This window comes from Phaethon aethereus, assembly GCF_964289735.1.
Source record: "Phaethon aethereus genome assembly, chromosome: 9".
Classification (NCBI taxonomy): Eukaryota; Metazoa; Chordata; class Aves; order Phaethontiformes; family Phaethontidae; genus Phaethon; species Phaethon aethereus.
Window position 1 is genome coordinate 20,020,525 of NC_138585.1, and position 18,874 is coordinate 20,039,398.

Below are 18,874 nucleotides of genomic sequence, written 5' to 3' on the forward strand. Positions count from 1 at the left end.
TCCTCAAAACAAAGCTAAGAAATTCAGCACCACCTCTGCAAACCAACAATCTTCTGTTCTCATTCAGCGTATTTTACACTAAAGATTTTGCTGCTGGATATACACAGTAACTCTTTCCCCTTGATGTTCCCCAGACAAACAAATCAAGGATCATTCTAGCTTATACTTACTTGTCACTCACTGCATGAATGGCAGAGCTAAGGAAATAAGCAAGGAAAACACAATTCTGGAGAGTAAGGTTCAAATGGATAATACTAAGTAAACAGAACTGTGAAGATAAACTAATGCTGGGAAAAGGCTATGTAATAAGAGAAAACTGTCACAGAATCTAAGTGAACAATTCCTTAATGGCTATGCTGAACTGGTGCAGTTCTTCATGTGGAAATCCAGCTGCAGGTCAAATGCAGTGCAGTACTCGTACCCCTCCAAAAGGCCTCCCCCACAAAGACAAAATTTAAAGACATCTACTTACATTGAAGCTCTCACAATTCACGTAGCTCAACAAGTTAATCCATTTTCCATACAAATATACAGCTGGTTATACACTTCCCATAAATAATATACTAAAAATTCATGTAACATTTACATAGAAATACTTACCAGTATTATTAGTTGAGCAGTTTCAGCATGATAAAAAATTCGACACGCTCCCACAGCTTTCTTGAAATCTTTATGTGCATTTTCATTAGCACACCTAAGGAGACAAAACAATTGTTATTTCAACAAGCTGCATCAAAACAGAACACGTAGTTATCATCATCAGAACCAAGAGTAGTTTATGGCAAAGACTGCTCAGAAACTGGAAAATTCCCATTCTCCTTAATGTTGTTCCAGAGCTTATTTCTCGGTGGACTGTATGCCATCATCAGGCATACAGTTATTAGGCAAGTAACACCTCAGTACCAGAGGCCCACTGTGAGTGCATCACCTGTACAAGCCTAAAGCAAGACCTCAAGCTCCCACCTCAGAACTTGCTTTTTGTCCTGACCCCAGAAGCTCAGCAGGGATCCCAGTCTGTAGTTTCTAAACCAGTTACTGCAGCCATAGACACCCTTAAGATCTTTCATGGACCTGTAAACTGGCCTCTAAAATATAAGCCAAGTGGGTTTCCCCCCCCCCTTAAATATAGTAAATGCCTTATTAAAGAGTGCAGAGCTACTCACGCATCTCTCAGATCTTCAGGAACATCCACTGTACACTTGAAAAAGGTGTTCTTTTTGACAGTTTTATTTTGATTCACAGGTCGGAGTCGTTCATAAGTGACAATTTCATTGTAAGTGGCATCACAAGCAGCATATTCAATGACATAAAACTATGGAAGAATTTTTTTTTAAATGGTAACTTCAGTAAGGAACAAAGACATAGTAACATTACCAGCATCACCAAGAAAGTACAAAATCTAAAACATAAATCTGTTTTAGTCTATATATTCATATTATGTACTTTTGTACATAAATCTGAGTTGATATAATGCTAGAATTTACATAAATAAGCCTGGACATGTTTCTGATGTGAAATCAGGCCACCATATGAGCATAATTACAGTCCCTCACAAAATCATCTTTATTTATAGATTTTTCTCATGCCCATGCCTCTTCAAATACCTACTTTAATCTAGTTCAAGTTCCAAAATTCAAAAGGTTTACTGGAGCTATAATTCAAAAAATATCTAATAGAGAAGCAAACATAACTCATTCTTCATGGAAATATCTGCTCTGCAACAGTTAAAAAAAAAGGCAAATCCACTGATTCAATGGACAAACTACCTGTGAATCATCTAAAATCAAAAGGAAAATAAAAATTTAATCTTTCTGATACACACTATCCCAAAGTTAGAAAGGCAAGAGAACAAGAAGATTTAACAGCTACCAATAATCTATTCCTACACTTCCACCCAAAACATGCAGGTATAAAGAAGCTTGCGTGCACAACATCCCCAAAGCCTGGCTTTGTGTTTGGGATGCAGCCTCCTCCAATCCTCCCTTCCACCTGTACGCAATTTAGGAGTGCAGCAATACTTTCTCCTCTTCATCCCTCAAAACCGGTATCCATTTTTGTCAACACACACAATTTACTCAAGCATCAAGAAAAAGGTCGTTGTCACTAAGGTTGTGACATACTTTTCCACATGCTATTTTTTTAAGTTTAGCTTAGGTATCATCCTACTCATATAAAACTGCTTTGAAACACACAACAAGGTAAAATAATGAAATATAAATACTAAACAGAAAACTAAATTTAAGAGAACTACCTCTGTAAGTTAAAAAAAAATGAACTCCTATAGTTAAAGATAATTCTGGTTATCAGAACAATCACAAAGCTAACTATCATTAGATACGAGGGTTGTTTGTGAATTTCACAACTGCTTTGAGGAAAAAAAATTTGAATATGGAACCATGTTAAAGACTGTACAAAGAAGTCAAGATGGAACTGTGAGGTTTTTGGGGGTGGGGGGGCAGACAATTCCGTAAAATAACTTTAAAAACGTAAAATAAAATATTTATCTGTAAAATAATAAGGATACCAGCAATCTGAGGACGAAAAATATTTTTTCCTTCTTCTGTCAAAAATTTTAGAAAATTAAGAAATGGATAGAACTGCATTTAAATTCAGAATGTAAAATTTTACTTTTACTACCTTTTTTGAAACAAGTAGCACAGCAAGGCAACTGAAACTAAAGTCCAAATTTCTGTGACAGATTAGCAGATTAGCCCCAAATTATGAACTCTAACACTTAAATCAGTTTGTTTCCTTTTCTCTCTTTTTCTTAACAAGCTGTTCATCCACAAGGATCAAGACACAGAATCTTCCTTTGATACTGTTTACTACCACAGAGTAGGTAGTAATACCTCACAGAGCTCAATAGCAGATACTATTTGGTTAGTTTTTAAACAATATCAGAAATTGGACATTTTTTTCCCTCAACCCTGTTTCCTTTGGTTTTAGGAATCTAATACAGTAGAAGCATCAAAACACAGTACCCTTCCTACTATAAAGTTAAATTCTCTTCTCTTTGCCTTTTCACAAAACAAAGCTTTAATGAGACCATATCAGACACTGCCATAGCTCTACACACTTAAGTGTCTGAACCTACAAGTTACTCTACAGATGCAATTCTAAGTCAACGGTAAAATACAAACTTGACATTACCTAAGAGCAAACCAACCAGTGTCTTTCCACTACACTTAGTAGATACACATACACAAAAAAGAACACAGAGCAAGACACATCAGTAGCTACAGCATGCTTAATTTATGGAGTTTAAACACGTAACTTTACAGGTGAAGTGTACCGCTTTACTTAATTTTTAACATGATGTTCAGTTCACTAAGTAGGTGTTAGACATCCTCTTCTTATGTATGCATACAGTCTCCCAAGCAATTAAACTACTAATAATAGAAGTGACTTGCTCAGCTATAAACACACAACCCTCAGTTGTGTAATGCAGCATGGGTCATCCCAAAGTGATCTCAACTTACAACTCTCTTTTGTCATGTTTCTGTATTGGTAGTACTTTATTCATAGTTTTTCCACCACAAAGAGTTTTCATGTTTACTGTATTTAACATAACAGCATGAAATCAGATTTAAAATAAGTTACCTCTCCTTTCATCATTCGAACTTTTGCCAGCCACCAGCCACAAGGTTCTTGGTCATTTGCTCTAGAATAAACCTGAAAATGGAAGTAGTAAGGAACACTGAAAGCACATACAGACATAATTCACTTGCCTGCACGTATAATGATGAAAGAACGTATCAACTTTTCTAATTTTCATTAAAATGGAACAGTATGCTACATAAAAGTAATTTTTGTATAAATTATCCAGGCACGTGCTTCTTGCACAATTTTTTATTATTTTGCACTACAAGGGCTGTGAACAATTTCCTTTGCATACATTACTGATAATTCAAGAGAAATTTCTAAAGGAAGATAATACCTTGGCTCAACGCTTATTCAGGGGCAATTCCTCACTAAATTCAAACATTGTCTTCACACTTAAAGTTCACACGTAGAAGTAACTCCACAATTAAGATTTTTGTTTCGTCCTTGGCTTACTTGATACACCTAGTACTACTGAAATGAACCAAGTCATCATATGACTACATATTCCATATTTAACAAACACTACCAAGTTAATGCAAGATCAAATATAGAACAGATGACTTCTGAAACTTTCATTTTCCTCATCTCCTGTAAGTTTAATTTATTCCTTATACATTTCTGACATGCCAAAGTCATTTGCATGCAGACTTACCAAGAAATTTTGCAATAGCAAGGAGGTACAAAATAATCTGTTAAGTTTAACCTCTAACAAAGCCAACAAATAGCACATATATCAAAGAAAAAACCAGAAAAACCCAGCACCTACACTACGTTGTTTCTTAGATTACTAGCCCAAAACTAGAACAGCATCCTAAATAAAACTCATTACTTTGACTTTAAGGACAAGTAAAGCGAAAAGCAGAAGTTAAGCTAATTACTAAGATACTACAATGAGCTGGGAACAGAACATGCACCTTCTAATTTCCCAGTTTAATACACCATTTCTAATTAACACTGTTTCTCTGTAAAACAGTATAATTCACACAACTGCCCACCATGTATTTCATCTGGGTTAAAACTTTTCTTATTGGAATCACTTTGACATCTTCACATCAAAACATTTCCAACAGTTACACTGCAGATCAAAAAATAAAAATTACCTAGTTTTGGTTTTAATTCTGAAACATTCTCACCAATGTTAAGTTTTAGATTCTGAGAAAGTTCCATTGGTAATTCTGTGAAGAAACTAATAAAACCATTACTAGACACATGGTCCATTTTAAGTCTTGAGATTGCTAATATACTTACAATCATCATCACCACCTTGAAAGGACCACCAGTTACGTGTCAGGACAGTTCATGAGAATAAACTCACCTCCACTTCATCTCCTTCACCAATTTCTTTCTTGATATCAGGGGGTGGTGGTAATCTGACTTCATTAAAGGGTACCTGGCGCTCTGGTTGCCAGCTGAAGTTGAAAAGACATTACACATTATTTCTAGAATTTTCCTGTTTTCTTAAGTTTTATTTTTAGAACTCTGAGTTTAGTTAAAACTCACTCCTTCCATATAATCAAGTCTGTTTCTTTATTGCTAGAAAACAAGCCTTAAAAGCAAAGGAACAAAATAACCCTGCCAAGATAAAAATAATATCTGGGAAGATATTTAAAGACAACAATTTTTAACTTAAAAATTTAACTTGACTGTGTTCACTAAATGGCTTTCATAAAACCCCAGTGAAAAGATTATTAGATGATGTACTCACTGTTCAAGTCATAAAGCCTTTATACAGATGTAAGCTTATCTTTGCAATCTACCATGGAGTTCATCCATTTCTTCACCTCACACTTAACGTTTCAACTGCTTCCCATTGATATTTTAAGCATTCTACAAAAATCTGACTCTGTCAACAAAACTTTACATTTCTACCTACAGACTTGTTAACACTCCCCAATAAGCATCTGGCAAACAGATTCAGTTCAAAACATACCTTTGTATCTCCTTATCAATACCAACTATTACTAGGCATATAAAATCAAAATTTCACCTTCTTGTACAGAAGGACTATTTATTTTACCATAGCTGGCTCTACAAAGCATTTTACTTGTAAAAGTGTATATTTTAGGTGCATTTTATGAAGACTACTGGAGCAATTCACACCCTCCATTCTGAAATTCCTTTCCCTTCTACTCTGTGAATGTTACAGAACACCATCAGCTGTTCCTCATTCTTTTAACCAGAAATCCAATTAAAGACTCCACAGAGGTTGAAATACAACCAGGGGAAAATGCACTCCCCCAAAAATCTTACTAATTTAGAATATCCAAGGGACTTTGACATGGCATCTGCCAAAGCATTCCAACGTCCATCCTTTATGCCCATCTTAAAGTTCCAATCAGGTACAGACAGGATCCAGAACCAATTTCTAACAGTAAGCATTACTGCAAGTATTTGTTTTGCTTACTTCCAATGCATGCAGACAGAGTGCAAAGGGCATTTCTGCAACTTCCTACAAGATTTACATTTATTTTTTCTCTTAAAAGACAGCTGATGCTCAAGTACCTCACTGTGAATGGGAGCTTACTGGAAGATGTTAAATGCCCATAACGAGACGCTATGATTGAAGAGACCTTGTACCTTCAATAATATACACTTGAAGTTGCAGTAGGCTAATTTTGGTTCCATCTCTATCATCTAAAGGAACTACATCCATTAGAAGTGGATGGGCCAATAATGACTTACGGCTATCAGCTGCAAGATGTTTTGTGTGTGTTTTTTTTTTTTTTAACAAAACAGTGGAGAAGTGCACAGAACACTGTTTTTGGAATGACGAGTCAAAATTTTGATGGCAAAAAAGCCAAAATTTGAGCATCTCACTGGTGAAATGCAAAGAAAGATATTTTGAGAAATGACTTATGACTGGCTACAAATTACCTAAGAGGATCTGACAGAACTGATGCCTAATAAGTCAGAGGGATTATCCCAAATATCTGGCACACATAAAAAAGGGAGGTGCTTGCTTCTTACAACAGAGAAGTCTTACTTTCAATATGGCTTCTTCAAACTCCAATGGGCCTATATGAAGTTGCACCTCAAGATCCAATTTTCTGTCTTATACAGCAATAAAAGGTTCCAGTTCCCAAAGCTTCTGCATTCATTCTCTACCTCCTTACCTCCAAGAAAATGTCTCTTAAAAGAGTCAAGGATATCTGCCCAGAGATTAATTATTGCTATGGCCACAAAATCATCATCAGCAGTCTGTGCTAGTACACCAACTTGGGGAACCTTACAACAGCTGTAGATAAAGACAGGTTAACAATAGCAGAAAATGCAAACTGACAATTTAGACTGCCTTTAGTGAGGTAGATGTGTTTACTTCGTTAGTGCTGATCAGTATCACAACAGAATGATGCATTTGGGACAGGACGCTCTTGTCAGCTTCGGTTCTACTAAAGCCCTTACAAATTTAACTCACTAAAAAGTGTAATAATTTACAGGATTATTAACAGAACTGTATACACACTTCCTGATAAGACCTCTTTTTGGTCAACAAAGCACTTGACATATGTTGTAGCCCATAGTTGTTCTTTATTGGAACATGGCTGCTGTTGCCAGGCTTTCTGTAAAACACATGGATGACACGGATACTAAACACTAGAAATGCGTCTGCCAACAATTAGACCTCTGCTGTGAACGACAGGCACTTCCTTTAGCTTACTTGGTTTGTGATGTGAAAGTATATGCTTTGAAGGCAAAGAGCCTCCTATCTTAAAGAAAAGCAATATGGATGTTGAATATGAAACTGAAGATTGGTCCTCTCTCCTCAGAGCATGGACAGGATCAAGGACCCAATTTGGTTTTTTTCCTGGTTTTGGGGTGGAGGTATAAAAACCTAGGGGACTGTAACAACTTTCATAACCACCTCAGTAAGTGTTACTACAAATTATGGCTGCTGTCTCATCTTCTAAATATTTTTCATAAAAGAGCTAGAAAACAGGTTAGAAAGAAACAAAGACTGGACTTTGCAGGGTAAACCCTAGGATTGCTTCTTTTCTCCCTCCTAAAATTTATTTTTATAATCATGTATATATGTGTACACACATTCATATATACACATACACACCCTAGGATTATATATGCAGTATTATAAGATACTGTTTATAAACACACACTTGCACACTCCCTAGTATTACCTTTACTACCCAGCAATCTTTCTTGAAGAAAGGCTCAAAGACTAATCTACAGGTTGATGCTGGGAGAGTTTAAGAGCATTTTTCACATCAAAAGCTGACACATTTTTAGGATCTCCACCTAGCAACTGGAAGGGAAACAGGAAAGAGAATGTAGCTCCCAGAATATCTTAAATTAGCCCTGGAGTCTCCTGGGTAATCCATGGTGTTACCAAGTCTGAATGCTGAACAACAGGTATTCATTTTTACTTTACCATCCCATGGATTATCTTCAACTTGCCACTACAAGTCCCTAGCAGCACTGCTGTGTTTATATATTAAAAGAAGAGGGCCTCATGCATAATTCTTTCCCCAGATTTGCACTCTTTTCCACTAAAAACAATTGGGTCTTTAGATTGGATACATATGTATTTTCTTAATAGTTAAAAAGAAAAATCAATCATCATTGGGATACTTCTATCTATTTCTCTCTGGTCGTGAACACTGATCAGTATTCCTCAGATTAGACATATACAGAATTATTTAATAGAAGTACTTTGGCATTTTCCATCTTTTTCTGCTTTAGTATGAGTATCGGGCCTCTGCCACTGATTATTATTTTAACTAAATTTCGCTGTGACTTCTATAGGCATCAGTAAAGATACCAAAAAAAGTACAGGGCTGTATAACTGATGAGCTGAATTCCGATACAGCAGTTCAAGAAAGTAGTTCATGGAGACTGTGAAGAGAATAGAGAGTCTGTACTTGTAGAATTATACCTTTCTGATGAAATCTACTTCCTCTTAATGTAAAAAAAAAAAAAAAAATCAAAACCCAACACCAAAACCACAAAACCAAAATTAACACCACAATACTCAAATTATTATTTAAATAAAATACTTACTTGTTTTCAAATACAACTGTAAGCGAGTCTTCATGAACATCTTTGATAAATCCCTAAAACAAAAACATTTTTGTTATAAGAATGCATGTGAAATCAAAACAAGGCAGTAACACTTATACTAACCGCGTGACTATGGTTCCAATTTAGCAAAGTTCCAAGACACAACCCCACTGTTCACATGAGGTTGCTGATATTTAGTTGGCTGTTCTAAGAAATACGGTGCACAGCTATTGTTTCAAATGACAGCTCAAATCAGACCAGCGTATTTACAACTGAAAACTCTGATTCTGAGTTTATTATCTACAGGTGCACACAACTGTTTTACAGGAAGAAAATGAGAGAGATCCAGAGCAATTAGTACAACTCACAAGATAATGTCAAATAGTTGTGCATAGCACCTTATGCTTTACAGGTGTTCTCAAAGCAAACCTGAATCCCGAACAACTGTCCTTCAGAACAGTATGACAGCAACTTTGGATAGCATTTGGCAATACAGGCTGCCATAGAGCTAGTTAAAGCATCATCTTTCAAATACCAAATCAGGGACCGTATGAGGCCAAATACCTGTAGGACCTCACAGGAAAACAAAGAACACAATATTTCACTTTTTTCGTGTCACATTATTATGATCTCAAGATCAGTTGAGGGGAAATCCCACTTCCCTTTCTTTTGAAAAGCAAAGGGCTTCTTTAGGGGGCACTGATTATGTCAAAAACCTATACAAAGAACAACCTGATAGGTGCAGTTGTACTCAAGTATCCATGAAGAAATTAAATTTCTACATCTCATGGTTAAGGAAGGCAGGTATGCTGCAAAAAAGGCAGATAAATGAACAAGAAAGATCTTTCAAACTGCTCCTGCTTTTGCTATAGCCTGGTATTTGCCCAAGCACAGGAGGTCAAGGAGAAACCTGCAGTTTTAAAGGAGCAAGAGAGTTGTAGAGCTATGTTAGGAGACATTCCAGGAAATCTGCTGAATGGATTGTATCCACTTAAGAAACTGCCAACTGAGGAGGATGAAGAACGTATCAAATGTGCAAGGAGTAACTAGCCCGCAGAGGTATTATGTGTCAGAACAGGGCAAGATAAATTTTGACACAGGAGATCCATCAATGTAATGATGGATAGTAAAGGAGCCTTACTTGGGCAACACTGTGAAGGCATTTGCTCAAAACCTGCTTTTCTGCTCCCTGAGCTTCACGTAAAACCATCTGCCAGCAACACAGAAGACTGGCTCTAGCGGAAAGCATACTGGTAATCCTGAACAAAGCAGGTCACCAGAAATCACAGAAATCTCCTCATTGGACCACCTACTGTGTTCCTAATAAAATAAACCCTTTCCAAGGCTGTCCTGCCACTGCAAGGGAAGGAAGTCAAATCTCTTTCTTTGCAGGTTAAGCAACTGAAACAACAGTTGACAATAAAATACACCTGTAATCAGAGACTTCCCTGTCCAGTTTCAAGAAAGCTTCTGGACAGGTAAACTGGACAAGAATATAGAAGTTACGTATGTTTAAAGATGCAAAAAGCCTACAAAATTTTACTGCCTGAAGCACATGTTAGCTAACAGCAGAGGTAACGCAGAACTTTTACTGAATTTATGCTACCAACATCCCCTTTAAACATGCCCCAACATGGTGAGGAATTAACACAGCATAAAGTGCAGGAAATAAAAGTCATTCTACTACAACTCAAAACTCTATCCACGGACAAAACACCCACGTGACAGCACTGTGCACAAAGTTCATGCAGTCCAACATTCTGTTGAATGACAACTTAGCAACAGAAAGCATTATTAACAGAAAAAGGTTTAACTCCCTACTTTAGACAGCCATTTATCTGCATTCCAAGAGTCTGTCACTATTAGTCTTTGCCTCATTATGCTGCTTTAATTCATAGCTGAACCTTCCTCTTATTTATGTTATTACATGCTCCCACAGTACTCAACATGGGGAGGAATTTCACTTCTAAGGTCAGTGTATAGTAGCTAAAAATTTATTCTGCAGATCTGAATTCAGTTATCTTTTCTTTGTTAAAAAAACGTAACTTCAGAATCAAGAGAGATTCAAAATCAGGCACCATAAGACAACTGAAAAATATTCAAAACATAATGCTCTGCAGAGTTTAGAAAACCCTGAATCTACTGACTAGCTGCAGATTTCATTTATGAGACAAAAGAAGTGGAAAAAAGGAATCCCAACTGCATTGAATTTCAAGGATTTCAGACAGTTAGTCCATTACTAGGTAAAGTCTGGCTTTCCATGTAATGGCACAAACAGGTTTAATATTCACAACTGATTTTCAAGCTAACAGCCTACTGAAGAATGGGAAAGTTGAAGTGGAACAATAATGCGGAGATATGACTAGCAGCAGACTAACAGCTGACACCACACAAACGTCAGCTGCATAAACAGAAACATCGAACATTTAAATAAAAACGAAAGTACAAATTCCAACAAAGAATATGCACATTTTACAGCACCACGTGCGTTTCAGGAACTCCTTCATATGAGGAAGTCGTTCTGTTCAAAGCGTGCCTACGAGAATATAATGCAGACTCATGGCTAGCAGACACGTATGCAGTAATTTGCTTGAAATTATCTGAATAACATTTTCAGTTGGCATTCTCAAACTCTTTCACTCCACAGCATTTATATATGAGAAACAGTCATAATCAAATATAACATTTATCAGGTAGGCACTTCAGGTCACAAACAGACATATGTAAAGCATTAAATAAAATTACATAATTATTTAAATATTTATATTGTTGTGAGGCCTGAAAAAAGTCTGATCAGAGTCTAATTGTGCAAACACACTAACAGTAGTAAAGGAGTAATGTAAAAGTCAAAATTCCAAGTATAATTCTTCCTACTATTATCCATTTCTCTACAGCTGTGGGGAAGAAATCACATTTACAGTAACTGAGGCACAGCAGTTTATAAGGTATTATAGATTGTATGGTTCATTTGTAATACAACTAGAAATAATTAGAATTTAATATAGGTTTTAAATAGTTTTATAAGAAATTATTCCATTATTGCCAAGAAACATGACAAAAGTTAATAAAAAAAATCTGTCAAAAGTAAAAATTCCTGCATACTACTTTCCTACCTACAACCTGTCCTTTACTGTAAGCATTATCAACTGTCACTTACAGCTCCAAGATAAAAACAGAGAAATAGATTTCATGCATGTTGGGAAGAGATTTAGTGTAATTTTTAAAGAAGTATTCCAAAGGCCTAGAGAGTATTTAAAAAAAAACTTTTAAAACCAGCAAAACCTGTGATATTAAAGATGTTTTTAGATATTTTAAAGGTTTATTTTTTTTACATTAAAAGTTGTATTAAATCCTATAAATTCACAAGTATTTCTTCAGAAAGGGAGTGATGAACATAAAACAGAAAAGTAAATACCCTGGGTTTCAACCAGGAATTTTGTAGTTGTTCTTTATCAGTGAGGTAACCTATATAAATACATTTGTACTCTAAGTTTGCACTAGTCATGTCTGATACTGTACCAAAAACATTTTCTACTAAATTAAGTAATGATGCATCATCATAACTTTGGCTCAAATGAACAAGGTACTCCGTTACTGAAATTTAATTTAGCAGTGTTGCCTAAGATAGATAATGCCAATATCTAAGTTTGAAATGTTCTATGTTCCCTACTCATCATTCCATGTATCCTCATCCCAAACAGAGGTGATGAGGCACAGTTAAAAGGAGACCACCAAACACATCATCAATAAATATATTGTCATCAAAACCACAAAGGGACAAACTGTATTATCAGCAAGCTTACACGTAACATTTGTGTGTTTTTTTACACCACGTACAAACTGTACAGGGCAGGAAGGGAAGAAAAATTTATGTGACTTCATCTTGCCAGACCTCTGATTTGGGCTGTCCAGATATTAGTGTCAGTCATTCAGTTTACACTGTGAGCTGGATCTCTGGACATCCATGTATGCCCTGCTTGCTGCAGCCTGGCTCATGAAGCAGGCGGGAGACTATACTGTACTACAGGCTATTAATGTCATGCTGGCTCCCCAGGCACTTTGGTACAGACCTGTCTCTGCCACTCACTTGGCAGAAGCCAGGCTCCGAAAACTAGCACCTGTAAAATTAGGGATAATATTGCTAGGACTCTTGCCTAAGTTTGGGATCACAGATCCAGTAAATCTAACACAGGGCCATACCATGTTAAGTATGAACAACAGGACAGGAAACTACGAGTGGATCATTTGCCACCAGTATCACTACAGTTGGGACTTCTTTGTCTTGTAACACACAGACACTCTCTCCCTTTTACCTGAGTTTTGCTCTCGTATTGAGGATTAGGATCTGCTGATAACATAAACGGATCAAGACTTACTCAAGTGCCCTTACAGTGAACTGTATGTCTCTGTACATATACACACACTTTTTTTTTTTTTTAAATCCAGTTCCAGGGAAAAATCACAAAATCTGTGCAACAGGCAGATGCAATCCAAGTTCCCTCTTCATCCTGCATTCCTAAATTTATCTGATTCCCAAGTAGGATAGTACAACCTAGAAATGAGGTACTGTTAGTTTAGCTGCAAACATTCTTTCCAGGGATAGCCACTGTGTTGGCTTTTGAGTCACACGTACCTGCACAGTAAAAACTACACTAAGATCAGCTTACCCACTGCTGAGCAAATTTCAAACAGTAAACGCTTTGGCACCTGGTACCATGGACTGTTTCTGAATCAGTAACATAAAGGTCAAGAAGCCTATATCCAATTACTAATCCTTTCACTCTTTTCAGAAGTAAGGACCATTAGTATTTTTAACAAATGTTCAAACACAACTGTTTCATGTAATAAATACATGAAATACTTAATTATTACTAAGGGATGTATCCCATGCTGACCCCCCAGAAAAAGAAATAAATAATCAAACACAGAAAACTTGTAAATAATCAAATCACTGGACAAAAAGGACTGAACTTCATGAAGTATTACTTTCATTAGAAGTGATTAGCTGCACCTGCTTATACAAGGAATTGATAAAAGCAAGCAAATCTAGCTTGCCACAACACACAAACATTACAAGTAGGCATCAGGTAAGAAAGAGATCCTGAACTACTATATCAATTTTAGGAATCATAGTTTAATCTATGACATCACTGATTATTTCCATTCACACAATCATAATAATCATATGTAAATTCAAGGGTCCTTATGACAGTTATGCAAGAACTTCAGCACTGAATCCCCTGGTTTAGGCTTATTCATGAAAGTCTACATTACTCACATTACATACACTGTTTTCTTCATACGCATATTCCCAAAGGGCAAAACTTCTGAAAGACACCCTCCACTGATTATGTACATCTGCAATCAATAATTACTGCCTGTGGCATCTCCTTTTTGTCAAACTAAAAGGGTCAAGCAATGGCTCGTCAATAGTAATAATGACTACAGATAGTTCTTGCACCAATCTAAGCAACTTTCAAGAGATCAGTATCAACTTTAAAATGTCTGAAATTTCCCACCCATTAGGGTGAGATACAATAAATAAATGCTGAGCATTGTTAAGACAGTTGAGATCTTCAAAGAAAAAAGTCATTCCAGTTACCATGCTTCCTGGTGTAGTAACTGTGTACAAACAGCTGTGTAAGCTATACTCTTAATGAGAGTTTCCTGTTTTAATAGCTGTCAAGCTAAACACCATTCAAAAGAACTCATTGTTTTCAAAGACACTAATTAAAAATTGTAAAAAAAATTTAAATGACATTATATTTTTATTGATACATAAAGTTTTTCACACATAGAATTGTTCATCATACTTTGACATTGTACATGTGGAGAAATGCTGTGTAGTTCTTTCATCATTTTTTCCTTTAGTAATACTTTGGCTAGTCTACCTTGAGGCCTATGCCAACTCCTGCTACCAGTGCTTAGTGCTTCAGTTAGTCCTGTTACCAGTACAACTGCATCTCTTGAAAGAGGAACAGACTAAGAAGGAAGCGCTTTAGAACTTGTAAATTAAAGGTGGAGTCACACTCTAATTCACATTTTTATCTATTTTATGACCTTGCATAACCTAAGCAGCTACTACTCTAGAACATAAAGAGTGCAAGGACATGCAACACACCAGAGTCAGTTTTTCAGCACGTTTAAGTCCCTACAATGAAGAACACAATGGATCTTTCAGCATTATTCAGATGCTACTGTAAGATTACGGTAGAGGAAGTTACCTGGTGTTCAATTTACGTACTTTGGTCTCATTTTATTGTAAGGCCCAACCTATTTCATGTAATCTGACATCTGAACTCATGAATAATGTGCAGAACCAGGGCTCTAATTTGCATAGAAGTGAGCCTACGCAGGCTGAGGGAGATCAACTGGATAAAACAGAAGCTTTCGTCCTGTCAAGAGCTGCACAGACACCCTTCACAACTGGCAGGACACACATGGCAATAGGCACAAACTGAAACACAGGAGTTTCTGAATGAATGTCAGGAAACACTTCGCCCCCGCCCCCGTGAGGGTGACTGAGCACAGACACAGGTAGTCCAGGGAGGTTGTGGAGTCTCCAGCCTCAGCGCTATTCAAAACCCATCTGGACATGGTCCTGGGCAACTGGCTCTAGGTGGCTCTGCTTGAGCAGGGGTGTGGACCAGATGACCTCCCACAGTCTCTGCCAGCCTCAACCATCTGTGATTCTGTGAATTACTTAACGATCTTAATGACACAGAGAATCATCATCCTGAAAACACTGCAGTCAGGCCAAGATGAGGCTGGGAATATTCAACTTTCACTTTCTTCAACCCACTTAGAGGCCAAAGAAATCCAGATATTTTTGGCCATTTCACATAAAAAAAAAGTCTACTCTAATGTCCCAAAGACAAAAATGAACGTGCAATCTAGCACTCACCTAGAAAGCATCAACTGTTCTGCTCTCAGGAAATCCTCACCTGACCTCTAATATATGCAAACCCTTAACTAATCGGGTTCATCAACCCCATCCATTTTCCTCCCTGTTCCACAATGGAAACCTCACCTTTTTTCATAAGACCATCACCGCTTTGAGCCCCATCAGTGCCATCTGTTCTCTAAAGACAATGGGTGCTCAATATTACAATATATGCAAAGTCTTCTGAGCTGCAGAGAACGGCTAAATGCTGGCTCTACTGTATACTGGTTGAGAACCTAGGATAAAATACAAGGTAAATGCTGCCCTGTTCTGCAGATTATTTAAAGCAAAAGAAAAACAAAAGCATAAATTAGTTTGGAGATTTAAAAATAAGAGTTTAAATTTAGATCATAACATTTTTGTACATGACAGGCCATAAAAAAGTTATCTTGAGGGAGTCTACCATAACCGCAGTTACTGTCCAGTGATTTATGCATAATGAAAAAAAAATTTTGACTTTTCCTGTATTTTAATAAAGAACATCACTTTCCTTACTAATTTACAGCAACCACAGTGTATACATATAAATACATGTAGGAAGAATTCCCTGTTAAAATTGATTTTTTTTCAATTTATTGAAAATTTATTCAATTTATTAAAACAATTATTAGAGGTACAAAAGAACCTATAAAGAATATAATTCACCATGGTTATATCGCTAATAACTACTAAAAACCCCACTATAATGCTCCAACAGATTTAATCACTACATTTGTTCTACTACAGCTAAGTTGCAGACCATATTAACAACTCATTAAAAAAATCTGTCATGTAATTGTTTACATAATTATTCTGGGTTTTATCTTTGTTGGCATAGCAGGATCCTTCTCATTTACTGGGAGGTATGCTGTGCTAATGAATTCAGACTGTTCTGAGGGCACACCTCAAATTTCAACCCACTTAAATTCTGCTCTTCAGAAAAATTCTACCACCTTGGATACAGTGACATGGGACTTCAATGAGCCTATTCTCATTATATTACAAATGTATTACCAATGCTATCAGTGTACAAAACAGGATACTTCCACAATGAGACTGACACGCCTCCCTCCTTTGCTTCAGAAACTTTAAACAGAAAGTTAATGTAGTGTTACTTAGTTCCAAAATGCATGCATAACCTCTGCCTACCTCAACAGTAAGACTCACAAAATGGAGTCACTGACACACACATTTCATTGCATTCAGCTCACAAGAATAACCTTATGAAACTGTGTTTCAGTTTGGTTTATTCACTTTTGTGTTTTTGGGGGGTTCTGTGGGTTTTTCTCCCCTCCACATTAACAGTGGATTATTCTGAGTTGGGGCTTTGGTTGCTATGGGTCCAATCACTCTAACCTGGCTTCATCCACCATGAAGATGCCATCGCTGGACTAATCCGCATTTCATTGATCTGAAAGCCATTAATACCATTTTAAAGTAAAACTTCTGCTTTTGTTAGCCACTGTTCACAGGGCTAAAGCACATGATGGTGCTAATCCAAGCCTGACAATTCTCACTGACTTAGGAGGAGACGTCATCATTGCAGATTTTAAATCAGGCTTATTGTAATAAATTCTGTGCACGCAGATCCCTTCAGTCCAGGAATTCAGTACACCTCCTAATACTCCCATTAGTCTCACATTCCTCTTAAGCAGAAGAAACAACTAAACCATGGTTTATAAAGTTGTCCAAGATCACAAGGTAAAAAATGGAAAGCTAAGTAGAGTGTCTCCAAATTCTGCGCTTCCTAATAGGCAGGCAAAAAGAAAAAAAAAAAATCATTTCTATTTAGGAGTATCCTGTTCTAAACACAAACACTTCTGATGTGGGTTTCTGTGTGGTATTTCAAGTCCAACTAAAAACATAATTGATTTACAAAATTTATTATCTACTAATTTTGGTAAAAATTTAAGAGGCTTACTTAGCAAGAGGATATTGCGCACCTCATTACATTCTTCCCTCATAAGAGTATCTCCCATTTGCCTCTTTTAATAGACAGCCAGTTGAAAAAACTAACTCCTGAAGTCAGCTGGTTACAATCCTTTAAACACCAACTGCCTTTATGTACTGTACAATTACCACATGACTTCCCAGCTAAATCCACAGCTGCACACAGGAAATTCGGGGGGGGTGGGGGAGAAAGGAGACCACCCCCCCCAACTCCCCAGTGTAATACTGCATGTGCAATACCACACTGCATATGCAGTTAGGCACAATAGCTAAAGAGAGTCCCGAAATTAAATACTCCCAGAACACGGCTACACTACGTGCTCACAATACTGGCTGGAATCAGCCCTCCTGGAAAGGAAGACAGAAGGCTCTTGCCATAAAAAGAGCTGGGATTCTTAAACATCTGAAGCCAGGCTTAGAGGAAAATGACTGACGGGCAACAGCTGAGAGTATTTTGCATTGATCCTGTAACATCCTGACATTCCAGGGAGGGTGATGGTGAAGGAAGCTTTCTGACGACATAAATAAACTCGAAATCTTTGAAGAATTATTTAAAATATTTTAAAATTATTATTTTCGTCTCAGCGCACCCCATCCCACCCACAGCCCATACTTCTTCCAAAAACACCCCACCCACCCTTTCCAAAACGAAGACTACGCAAATCCCCGTCCTGGGCATCTGCTCCCCCCGGCCCTCCCGGTGCTCTCCCTTTCCGACATGCCAACCTCCCGTGAGAGGAGCCCTTACCAGCCCGCCTCCTCACCACCGCCCCAAGCCGCCGCCGCCCCGCTCCAGCCCCGCCGCCCCCCGCCCCTCACGCCAGCCCCTAACACCCCCTCTCCGCCGCAGCCCCCTCCCCTACCGCCCCACCACACCCAGACACCTTCCCCCAGCGCCCTTCCCCCCCCCCCCCCACCTTCCCCTCCTCCGCGGCCCGGCGCAGGGGCTCCCCCCACGGCCGCCAGCGGCCACCCGCCTCCGGCCGGGCGCGAAAACCGCCGGGCGGCCGCCCCACGCGCTGCCCCCGCCGCACTGGCCCCGCCGCCACACCCTCCCTGCGCCGGTACCTTGTAGAAGGCCCCGTTAGAGCCGCGCACTTCCACCGTCAGCTCCTCCATGTTGAGAGCGCAAAGGACGCCGGGACGTGCTTCTAGAAACTGTCACCACGGGGGGGAGCGCTGGCGGGCTCCCCCTCCCCCGCCGCCCCGCCCCTCCTACCCCCGCGGCGCGCGGCGGGTCTGCCCACGCCGTGGGCGGGGAGGGGGGTGCTCACGGCAGGCGGAGGGGGGCGTTCCCTACGGGAAGGGCTGCCGGCCGCCGCCTCACCCCTTAACCCCCCCCGCCGCAGCCCCCGGGAGTGGGAGCGGCCGGTTGCCGCGCGCGCC

General features: G+C 38.5%; 1 protein-coding gene across 2 annotated transcripts in view; it reads right to left on the reverse strand.

Moving 5' to 3' along the window:
- The window catches only part of FXR1 (FMR1 autosomal homolog 1), a gene marked incomplete at both ends in the record, with an annotated part of 36,634 nt that extends 18,027 nt beyond the window's left edge, over window positions 1-18,607 (reverse strand). For both annotated transcript variants that reach the window (XM_082003335.1, XM_082003334.1), the window contains 6 exons: window positions 601-694; window positions 1,164-1,312; window positions 3,601-3,672; window positions 4,919-5,012; window positions 8,617-8,669; window positions 18,557-18,607. In XM_082003335.1, coding sequence (XP_081859461.1) covers window positions 601-694; window positions 1,164-1,312; window positions 3,601-3,672; window positions 4,919-5,012; window positions 8,617-8,669; window positions 18,557-18,607 — 513 coding nt within the window. The remainder of the gene's footprint in view (window positions 1-600; window positions 695-1,163; window positions 1,313-3,600; window positions 3,673-4,918; window positions 5,013-8,616; window positions 8,670-18,556) is intronic.
- Between the last annotated feature and the right edge of the window lie 267 nt (window positions 18,608-18,874).